Below are 12,290 nucleotides of genomic sequence, written 5' to 3'. Positions count from 1 at the left end.
ATGGTCATAACAGTCTCAAAACATCATTGGTACTGTAAATGATGCACTTAGCATTGATGAAACTGTTCTGACAGCGAAAGAAAAAAGTAATGAAGTCTTATAGCGAGTCGTATAGGTGTTTATTTTTTATTTCTTTATCAACAAGACAAGAATACAAAAATAAATTTGCCTGAAGCAAAACACATATACAAAGCCAGAGACAGCAGACAAGAACTATACGAATCGTTCTTTGAGATATTCAAGGCTAGAAGAATGAATAAAAAGTGTGATAAATAAGCGCACAAAAAATAAAGGAAATAAATACTGCTTTTCCACTCAATAATCAGTTTAGTTACTCATTTGGATTAAATATTAAATCATGCCACAAGGTGACATGGGACGTTGAAGTAACTCGTTGAAATAGAATCGCTGACTGACTGAGATCACAATGTGACACAAAGGCCCGAATTCACGAAGGTGGTGCAATTGAAACCATGGTTTAAACCATGGACAATTTGTATGGAGCGCCAAGTGTCGCATGGCCTATTTCCTAACGAAATCAGTCATTTCGTCGACGAAATGACCATTTCGTTGATGAAATGTTCATGTCGTTAACAAGATGATCAGTTTGTCGACGAAATGTTGTCATTTCGTTACGAAATGATTCGTCGACGAAATTACTGATTTCGTAACGAAATAGGCCATGCGACACTTGGCGCTCCATACAAATTGTCCATGGTTTAAACCATGGTTTCAATTGTACCACCTTCGTGAATTCGGCCAAAGCGTTCATGTGCATGTGTGATCTACAACTAGATCGCCACACCAACTAACATACTCTCAAAATTTACATGATAAATGCTTATGCACATATTATCGTCACAAGCTCCCTGCACTTCACTGTGTCTTTAAAATTGTTGAATTCATTTCATTTCATTTCATTTATTTCATTTCCAACAACATTTTCATACACAAAATAACACAACATCAATGCAATGCAGTAACAAAGAATAAAGATGATTATGTGAAAGAGAAATGTCAGGTTCTGATGTGTCTACTAGAAGAGAGGTATTGATTATCAGTGCATTTCTGAATCAGAGCCTTTTAGATGTGTGGTTAATGGAGAGTGTGATACGGATTATAGATATTTCAAAGATGGTGCATGGGTTGACGTAAGTCAGCGATGGATTTAGCACCTCTCTCCCGGGGGATGGTATCAAATTTCCATTCGACATGGCGAGTTATACTTTTGTTTACCAATATATATGTTTGCCATTTTTATCATAATGATGACATAAATGACCGATAACAAAAGTATTTAAAAGTGCGCACCATATCATTGTGCTGCCTGCATTCACTGTTAAGTGTATAACACTTAATACTGTATAAGCTGTTATAAAATGGGCTTTAGAATCTCTGCAATCTGACTGGTCAAATGTTATGCATTGGTTTTTACTTATCTAAACTGACCCATGCGTCCGGTAAAATCCGAATGCATGGCTCAAGTCTTGTACAGTGTGGTAGGTGTACCGGACGCATGATGGGGAAAATGGTCGTATTTCATGAATTTATGGGCCCATTTTATAACACAAAATTAATGATGCACATGCCAATTTCGTGGATCGGTGAGAAATGGATGCTCTCGTTTAACTTTGGAACAGTCTAAAACCCACTCGCTGCGCTCGTGGGTTTAAACTCGCGCATCAAATTCTCACCGATCCACTCTGTCCTGTGCATCATTTGTATATTATTTGCGCGAGGGTCTCCAGTTTAACAACACGCGAAATGCCGCCATGCGCTCGGCGAAAAGTGCGTCGGTGTCAATTCGCAAAAACAATATCTCGCGAAAATGTCTGTGGCCTCCTCATTCGCAAATATATATGTACGCGAGAATAACATCTTATACAGTATACAGTCCCTCAAGAAAATAGTCATTGTATAGAGACTTTGCGTTGTTTTTGAAAATGTTTAGCATTTGAATTATATCCATTGCAGAGTATTCTCTCAAGACTTGCATCTCTGAATGTCATTTTGATTGAATTAATCAATTGTTTAGAGCACTAAAAAGGGTGTGTCGAGGCGATGGCCTGTTTTTAGAAGCAAGAATCAAAGCATTATACCTCGATCCACCTGCAAGGTGGAATTCTGTACTCTTTTTGAATGGCTATACTGTCCACATGTTATTTTCAGAATGAATCCAATTTCAAGAGATGCTTTCTACTCCCTCCAATCTCACGTGAAGGCCGGATTTATCGAATTCTCCCGGGATCTTCGCACCAATGTGCGGAGACGGAGGGGTTTTTTGTTGTTGTTTTTGACGAGACAGACGCCATCTTGGTTTAGGTGACATATATAAAAGATTCTATAACAGGATGTGCGACTTAGATTTCTAACCAAATTGTTTTTATTTAACACAGCGACCCAAAAAAAAGAAAAGAATGAAAACCACGGTTTTACTGTCTGTGCAGAACAGCTAAAACTTTTTTTTTCTTATTGCAAGGGGAGTTCTCGTTTCCTTTTTTGATCGAAATCTATAATTGCAAGTTTATGCATATCTTCACTGCGTTCACTGTGATATAGTTCAACATGTGTAACATGCCGATTAGATCTTGAAGGGTCATCAATCAATGATTCGTAAAATTGTAATAATATCTGTTCCCTATCCTACTGTAATTATTTTTTTTATTGTGATAAATCTGCACACATGGCATAATTTGTTAGCTCGTCTATAGATACCACTCAGAAGTTTAAAAAAAAATTTTTTGCAACATAACAGCAACCGATCATCACATTTACGCATATCATTTTTACTATCATCTCTTTTTATTTCTTACAGATCGAAAGCAGCAATCCTGGAGGAGGCGGAGAACTTTACAGTGCTCATCAAGAATTCAATAACATTTCCAAAATTCAGATTTGAAAAGTGAGTATGGTAGTTACAAAGAAAAGTATGGGTCACAATTATTCTACCATTCTTGTATCTGTTGCACATGGTTGTATGTGCATGGAATATTCTCAGGTCAAACTTAGTATCAATGCAAACATGATTTAAAGTGACTTTCGTGTGTCCAGAAACCAGCGTTATAATCTGAGGATTGCTGCTCGCCACGGAATCCCTTACCTTGACCGGAAGTGTCCTGGCCACAACATCAATTACATAAAATTACAATATCTCCTCATCGTATTTGAAAATATTTTGTGGCAGTGGCCAGTGCCACCATAGTTAGTAACATGTGAAGCTTCTTATTCTTTGCCTTTCTCGTTGCTAGTTTTCTGACCAATTCTGATGGACCCTCACCTGTCTGTTTGATCAAAATGATGTTCTCTCTTTTAAAAGTGTGTTTGAACATGATGGATTTTTTTTTTCTGTAAACGTTCGCTACTTCCACAGCACCAGCGGAGAAGCTATGATTTTCTCGAGAAAAGAGTAGCAGCATGGTAACACCCGAAAGGCTATCCATGCAAAATAAAGCCATTATAATCATCATGCTGTTATAAACAAACAGTCTGATATTTTCTCCTGTATTCCTCACCTTAGGAGAAATATACTGGACACGGCGGACAAGATGTATCTCCGCTCGTGTCGGTATAATCGCAAGACCGACCCTCTGTGTCCAATCTTCAGGTTAGGGACAATATTGGAAGAAGCTGGGCAGACGTTTTCACAGATGGCGATTAAAGTGAGTTAGCTGCAATCATCTTATCATTTGCTCTGTCTGTCTTTTTTTTATATTTAATTGTTACAGGTTACTATATATCCTGAAAACAAACCATAAATGTTTTGCGCCGTATTGTAATGTTTTCAATAGACCATTTATATCTAACCTTGAACCTGATAAATTGTTATCATGCATACAGGCGCCACTTGTTGTAAGAAAAAAAAATCCCGTTTCGAAAGGCAACTTTTTTTTTTCTGCGTGGCCATTATTGATAAACGCAGAATGAACCGTAAGTGATTCTCGGCCTCTAATCTGCTGACACAAAATATGGCGCCAACTTGAAGATGCCTGAGCGAAATCTCATGAGAGATATTGTCACGTGATCGCAAGGAACAATATGGAAGCGGAAGAATGAAAAGCTCCTAATGTAAATCGCCGAAGCTGTCACGGAGTCACATGGATTGGCATTGTTTATCAAAACCATTGCTTGGCTGAGCTTTTCGCTAATTTGTGTCACGAAATGCTGTGCTTTCTATGTTAACAAGGTTGTTTGCTGTTCTTGTTCTTGAATCCTTGGCCAAAGTATTTCAACCACATGCCTGTGTCTTCTCTTTTGTTGAAAGAAGAAAGTGCAATTCGTTCCTTGACAAGTTTCCTGAAAGATTATAATTTCCTGAATCTTTTGACCAACCCCGTCATGTTCATAGAATAATGATGATAAAAATATGATTTGTACGATATTTGTCATTGGCTGACTTTACATAACGGCACATAATATATTGCCGTCTGGCTCATGATGTGCTTAGCGCGGAAGCAATCTTTTTCTTCTGTCCTGTGTTTAAGATCATGCACACACACACACACACACACACACACACACACACACACACACACATACACACACACACACACACACACATATATATATATATATATATATATATATATATATATATATATATAATAATAATAATAATAATAATAATAATGATAATAATAATTGTTTTGGATATAAACTCCAAATTTTATTGTCCGAGAATGGAAATTCTTTATGCCCAATTATTGATCGTGGGCCCGGCAGCCACTGAGCAGCGCCAGATCGACGTTGCTCTAATCTTTTCAACTGTTGAACGGCAAACAAGGTAGCAGCAACTCCCATCTTTTAACGTCTTTTGGTATGACGTGGCCGGGGTTTGAACCCACGACCTCCCGATTGTAAGGGCAGCCGCTCTACTCACTGAGCCAACACATCGGTCATATATATATATATATATATATATATATATATACATATATTATATATATATATATATATATATATATATATACATATATTATATATATATATATATATATATATATATATATATATGTACTTTTCTCTGCTTGGCAGTTTATTTATTGATTGATGAATGATGTCCTAATTATATTTGATATGTATTTGACTTTACTAGTTTACCTCATTGTTTATGCTTGAATGTACATATCTAAATATCTGTCATTATTTTGTTGTTATTTTTACGATGACTGGAATGAATGAAAACAAACAAAGCAAAAATCAGTCGTAAACTAGATCTTTCGTACAACTCTAATCGTCGCCACACTTCTGTGAAGTCACAAATTCGGCTTCTTGTATTATGTTCATATAGTGCTTCCATATCTACTCCTGATTTTAATGATGTCTTGCGTTCCCTGTTACCTTCATCTCTCCTTCGATCTCTCAACATCCCGTCACCTCCCCTCAGAATATCGCCTGTCAGATTCTCCCCTCGCTCACTGCCTGGAGCCCCGATTTGCAATAAGGGGTATCCCTCCTCATCCCATAATCCCCTTCCCCCCCCCCCCCCCCCCGTCCCTCCCCTCCCCCTCCTCCTCCTGCGGGCGAGAAATGTCTTCCATGTAACCTTCTTTACCACTCTCTTCACACTTGATCTCTTTTTCTCCGCTCATCTTCAGGGCGGGGTAATAACGATCGACATTCAATGGAACTGTAACCTGGACCTCAGCTACAGTCTCTGTTTACCCAATTACCGCTTTGTACGAGCCGACGAACAAAACGCCAAGATCGCTGGCGGCTTTAATTTCAGGTAATATGATATTTACATGTTCCTCTTTTTTAGGAGGTTGGAAGGAGTGTGAGCGACTGAGAGAAAGTGAGGAGATGGGGGCTTTTAGATGAAAACTGTTGCCATTATCTTTGCGAGCCTTTATAAGATATTGTGTCCGCCAGTTCTCGAGTTGCTAAGAAGACTTCGCCACAGGCATTGCCATGTGAAATATCAGGTGATTCAAAATCTAAAGTCATGTGAACAATAGCTCATAATTATGTGATTAAGATCAGCAACAGCCTGTATATGCATTCTAGAGTCAACCAGAATCATATTAGTTGTCTTCATGGGTTTTTTATTCATCACATGGCAATGGATGTAAGAGAAGATACTGAGATAAAATGTGTAATTCAGTCGATCCCGTACGGACGTTGCGTTGTGTGCTGTGAGTCAGTGCATCTGTGGAGTGGTACCGGCATATTGTGATCATATTGTTATCTTTGACTAATGTCTGGTGTGGGAAGCCTAACCACAATTTCGTTTTCACATTAATTGGGTGAAAAACTAAACAAAAAAAATGTATGTTCCATCTTCCCCCCTATTTTGTCTATTTCCTGGTCTTTGTCCAAGTACGCTTTCAGCCTTGTGTTCTTTCATTTGATTTTTTTCTTTGTCCAAGCACTTTGCGACATTTCATATCTTAAACCCAGGACAGAGGCTAAACACTAGCAATTCCAAGCTCGTGAATGAAATGTTTATAATTATTCTAACAACTAGTAGGAAATAAGACATGGCATGCTAACACAATAAAGATATTAACATCGATAACACAAGTTACTCTTTGTCATTATCAGTTTGAATATATACTGAAGTCTTAAGAAACCGATTTTTAATTTTTATTCTCAGCTTCATTAAGCTCTTATGTTGCATAAGTGGTTATCAATCTGATTTATTCTAAAAGTGCCTTCTAGTAATGTCTGTTTCAATACACCGACTTATAGGGATATTAAAGTATCATTATAACTTTATTTTAAGTTTGATAGGCAATACGTTGGAAAATTCAATGCTCTTGCTTCGTTAGTATCAGCACTTTCATTATCATCCTAACTTTACTGCAAGCGTTTTCATTATCGAGTGACAACGTCCTAACAAGCCTTTTCATCTTTGATTGATTCAACTTCGGTTGAATGACTAAGAAAGAAACGAAAATGCATGAACCTTTCTTATTGCGTTGTCACGATTTATATATACATTTTGATTGTTATCTTAAAATAAGGTGAACATTATTCATGTATGGTCTTGTCTTTCAGTATACTTTACATTTTATTCAAAATTGACTGAAACTGATGTTTCGATAGGACTCAGTGCCCAAAGAAATCTATTTCATTATATAGTGCACACAAAAAAAGTACCTGGTATTGCATCTACTGTGAGGTTCAAACTCAAACTCAGCTCGGCATGGATATAGGAAATCCAAACGTAAATGTTGTTGCTGTGAATAATGAGAACTAGATACATTACTCTGCCGCAGCCTTGCAGCTGTACGAATATATTCTTCTGTCACCGCTGTTTCATGAACGGTAGTATTGATATATACATACTATAATAATATGATGTACGCTTCTAACTGATGAGGCAATATATAACAATGTTTGACGGTACTATCTGCAGAGCTGTAGCCACTTTCGGCTCACCGTGTATTTGAATGCATTTCAGGGATAAAAACAGTGTTTTTATTCATATACTACGCTTGATGCACTGAAAACCTATCCACGCCTCAATAAATCTTATTGAAGAGCAGCAGAATAGGACTTAAATTATACAAATGGGTACATTTAATTTGGAATCCAAATTCGAATGTAGAGTTTTTCCTTTTCCCCCACCCATTTATGTAATAGTTTTTGGTGATAGTTTTACGCGCCCATTTCCCAAACCAATCCGCAATAATATTATCCAAACACTGTTAAATATTGCCTTGTAAAAATCATTCCCCAAACAGTGATGCGTTCCAAGGTCCGTTTGGATACATCTTTGACGGCGGGAAACAAGCCAGGTAGTGCCCCTATGTCAATTGCAAATTCACATTTTTTATAGATGGACGAACCCCCTTCGCCCTCCCTCTACCCTCATTTCACTCTCAGATCTCAGCATATCAAGCAAACCATGATACTACATACCAGTATCGAATTTTTAAAGTGTTTGTCAAGGATAAATATACCCCCAAAAATGGAGTCATGGGATAAAAGGGCGCCCCCAATTAGCTTGTGTTTCATTTGGAATATGCATGATTTATTCCTCTTTCTGTCCCTGTCACTCTCTCGCTCTCTTTATTCTTTTTCTTTTTTTTATGCGCGAGACATCTTATAACATTGCTTACAGATTTTCTTTCTCACGAAATCTAACAAAACTTTTCCTTACAAGCGAGAGTACATACTGAATTTCTTTTGATTAGACAACTCCATGCATTATTATAAGAGGTCTAATGTATCATCGATCGCGCTTTTTTGTTTGTTAAACATGCAAGGAGCGGTCACCATAATTCAGCACCTATGACTGGAAATAATATATCCTATTAAACAAAAAGGGTTTCACGAGATATTTAGCTAGTGTTTTTTATTTCTTTTCTTTTTTGAGAGGTTGTGAGCCTGCCATGATTGTAATGAATGACGCCAGTATACTCTTAAACTGGGCAGACACAGGTTAAATCCTAACCCATGACATGCGCACGTTTGCCCTGCACAATAGACAATCACATTTTTTCTTTCTTCCGTGTTATTCTATCTTGCAAAATGTTTGTGTTCAACTTAGTCGAAGAATGTGTATTCACCGGAATGCTGTTTCTTTTAGAACACACTCCTTTTCTTGTTCTTCCATGTTTGAATGTATCTAATCACTGTCTTTTTGTTTCATCTAGAATGTTTTCCAGGTTCCTTTCTCTACTCGTGTGGACACGTGTATTTCGTGACGATGATAGCACACAAAATGATACTTATCAATAATGTTATCACATAGAATATTGTGGCTGTAGTGACGTAATGCACACGTATTGGCTTGCTCACCGTGGTGTTGTATTTTGGAAAAAAAAATCATGCGAAAGAAATTGTCTCTGCTTAATTTTTTGTTTTGAACACAAATCACCTGATTGGCTTTTGATTGATCTAATGGCGATACTTCCGAAAAGAATCAAGCAATGCTAAGCATGACTGCATGTCCAGCATTTTGTTCAATGTCGGCAAATATGGACGCAAGGCGTGGAATGCGTTTGCTTACCAGAAAGAAAAAAACCACACTTTGAATTGCACATTAACATCACCATGGCTAATGCTTGCAAAAGCTGACTATAAGCTCGATACGTGTGGACCGAGTTACGTCACTAATAGCCAATGAATCAGGTTTCACTTTTCCCAGATTTGGGAAATTCTACAGACTCAACGGCACGGAGTACCGAGACCTGACTAAAGCCTACGGGATCCTCTTTCAAGTCAAGATTACCGGAGTGGCGGGAAAATTCGACATCGTGCCGCTCATGCTCAACTTCGCATCCGGAGTAGCACTTCTATCCTTGGTAAGTGACAAATTAAAATCTGTGACATTTCATACCAAACGTCCCTCATCATTTTGCTCTCATGTTTACTCACAATCGAGAAAATGATATGCCTTGATATGTCTGGTGTTTGTGTCATAACGAACATTGAGGCCTACACTCGTTATTGTTCAAGAGTATACTGCATCTGCTCTCATTGCGCATTGCCACTAGCATCGAAATCCTTGCTTCTGGTTCGTTAATTATTATGTTCTCCAGATAAAATGTACATGTACCATTAAATACTATGATACGCACATGTACAATAACATTACATACTCAAAAGCAAAGCTCTCGTGACGGTATCCTTTATTAGGTCATGGCATTTGCGAGAGTGAGTCCGTGTATTTTTCGTAGTATCCTTGTGTGAAACCGTGCGAACACGTTTATATTTTGTGTGTCGGTGTAAGTGTTAACGTGTCCAACTTGGTTGTCTGCGCATGTCTTCGTCTCATTGTGTATGTATGGGGTGTTGTGTTTGCATCCAATGTTTTATGCTGCGCGCTTGCGTTTTCACACACACAAAAATAATGTCTTTCACTATACCTGCAAGAATGCTTGCAAAACATGAAAGGAATATTTTGAAGCAAATGACGACCGACGTGGCGCTCAGAGTTCAAAGTTAAATGTGAACTTTAACTTATTCACTTATTTCAAAGGTAATTCCATCCTAATTTGGTATAGAACAACACACTACCCATATCTTGGAAGCATTTTCGAATGGGTATGATGAATACATCTGAAGGCAGATGAATAAGGCACGATTCAATGTACGGAGACAAAGTTTTTACATCAACGTGTTGAATGATGTCTTTATTGGTTTTTTTCTCCAAAATCAAGCACTTTAACGTAGAGATTGGAAACTTTTCAACACACGCTATTAATGGAATCATTCAAAACATCAACACATTTCGAGAGATCGAGATCGAGATCAAGATCGAGAAAGGGATTACTTTTTTTTATTTGTATGTGTTCAGAAAACGTTACAAGCTCCATTGCTGTCAATTCAAAGCGCCAATTCAAAGTTCCGAAATTGCCAAGGTTTATAGAATCTTCTCCCATTTTGACAGCAGAATCTCTAGGGTCCTGTTTCATAGAGCTGTTCGTAAAGTTACGCCCGACTTTACGAACGACTTAAATAGGGCAAGTAAAGTGAGTTTTCTAATTACTGTCAATTTCAGTAGCTAAAGTTGAAATTTGCAGATGATAATGGCCATTCTTACATTTTAACACATGTTTTTAGTTGAAAGTATATTTTTTGCCTCAGTGTAAATGAAATATTGACATACATTCGCATTGTGTTAGAAAATAATGGTTAAACGGGCACACATATTGGCGCTTCATATTCCAGTCGTTCGTAAAATCATGCGTTACTGTACAAACAGCTTTATGAAACAGGGCCCAGGTGTATTGAAGGTACTATAAGCAGTCCCGTTTACAAGCACATACCAGTACGGGAGGGACTATGGAAGAGATGATATAGCGGCACATCAGAGACAATGACCATCCCATCATTGCCATAATACTTCCAATTGTATACCTTTCAAAAGGATGACATTAAAGGTTTTGTGCAGGGACGACCCCCTCCCTGGGTGAGTTATATCCAGATGACAGCAAGTGGCCTGAAGACCACTTTCACCTGTCTTGGCCATTCCACATGACAGGCTGGTCCGCAGCCTGACGCACCCGTTTCCGATTAGATTTGTCATCTTAGAGGATCTTTAGTGTGCTCTTAGACGGGGCTAGCGTGAGAGGGTAGGCTCCTTCAAGGCGCTTTAAGTAGTTATTATAAACTGCCGTTTAAATGCCTCTCGAAGGCATATCAATATTAACTTGGCTTCATAAGGCGCCACCGGGCATCTCTGTGTTTGTTATTAGCCAGTAATTTAGTTATTCATTGGCAGGGTGTGCTTGGTTGGAAAGTAAAAATTCATGTAATTAATCTCCTCTTGACATGAGCAAATAAGAAAGTGAATGAAGCACGAGCAGAAATGTTTCATGCTTTGCTGAAGGATTTATAGTATATTTCTCTTTTTGATACATCTGAAGGGATCTTTTGTAATATGTGACGTAGCAACCAAGGAATGTAGACATTTCTTCTGCTTTTTTTAAAATATTTCCATTCACAGGTTGGAAAGTAATTTCAGTAAAAGACTGATTTTTAAATGTATCCACGCATATGAATACAATGGAGTACAATGTACAGTTAAATTAATGCAAATTACGTCAAAACAACGCAAAATACAAAAGGCTAAAAATAACGTACACATGAGGATTGACTGCATAAGCATAGAATGTATCATAAAATATCTGAAAATATGAAGCAGTGTATACAGATAATGTGTCAGATTTGGATTTAACGGACATCGTTTTCTAGACATTCTCGCTGTTGTAAGGCAGTTATCGTTCTATCATACATTAGTTGACCTTGAAAAAATAGGATTAGTGGCGATAACGCTGGACTACACACTTTGAAATATCTGGTTAACGTAAGGAATCCTGTATCGATAGGGCATCATTAAGACGATTTGACAGAAAGTTATAACGAAATATCAAATTGGATTCCAAACCAGATGATTATGTGGAGAAGTACGCGTTTTCTCTGTGGAAGGACTTGCTCCTAAAGACAGACCTCGCGTGGAACAGCCAGTGCGCCCTCCGGAAAATCATGGCGTTGCCGAATTAAATCCGGGTATAACACACAATTGGCATGTATAAATAGCCGAATTTCTACACCAGTCGTTTTAAATACGACTCCGGCGGCCTTGTCTTCTCAATGTTTTCCCCAAATTTCATGGCGGATTGCAAGGCACGTCTCTTTCCCATCTGGCTCTCTGTTTATCTAACCTGATGGCGGGAGAGAGCACAAGTATTCTGAAACTTGTTGATAAAATGTAGATTTTACTGCATCTTCAGGAGTATACCCTCCATCGGAAATGGGCTGGCTGTGCCTCACAAATGCAAGGGAACCTTTTAACATCCTAACTTGACAACTTGTCAATCAAAGGATTCACATAATTC

At 38.0% G+C, this 12,290-nt stretch overlaps 1 protein-coding gene across 1 annotated transcript in view; it reads left to right on the top strand.

The window, feature by feature from the left end:
- Positions 1-12,290, top strand: part of LOC139711434 (P2X purinoceptor 4-like) — a 177,436-nt gene that overhangs the window by 134,866 nt on the left and 30,280 nt on the right. Inside the window, exons 6-9 of the mRNA XM_071623317.1 lie at positions 2,816-2,902; positions 3,518-3,659; positions 5,595-5,725; positions 9,113-9,251. Coding sequence (XP_071479418.1) covers positions 2,816-2,902; positions 3,518-3,659; positions 5,595-5,725; positions 9,113-9,251 — 499 coding nt within the window. The remainder of the gene's footprint in view (positions 1-2,815; positions 2,903-3,517; positions 3,660-5,594; positions 5,726-9,112; positions 9,252-12,290) is intronic.

The sequence above is a fragment of the Diadema antillarum genome, unplaced genomic scaffold (assembly GCF_040938485.1).
Source record: "Diadema antillarum isolate AM-2024a unplaced genomic scaffold, OU_Dant_1.0 seq00001659_RagTag, whole genome shotgun sequence".
In the NCBI taxonomy this organism is placed as follows: Eukaryota; Metazoa; Echinodermata; class Echinoidea; order Diadematoida; family Diadematidae; genus Diadema; species Diadema antillarum.
This window is presented reverse-complemented; position numbering and strand designations above follow the sequence as displayed.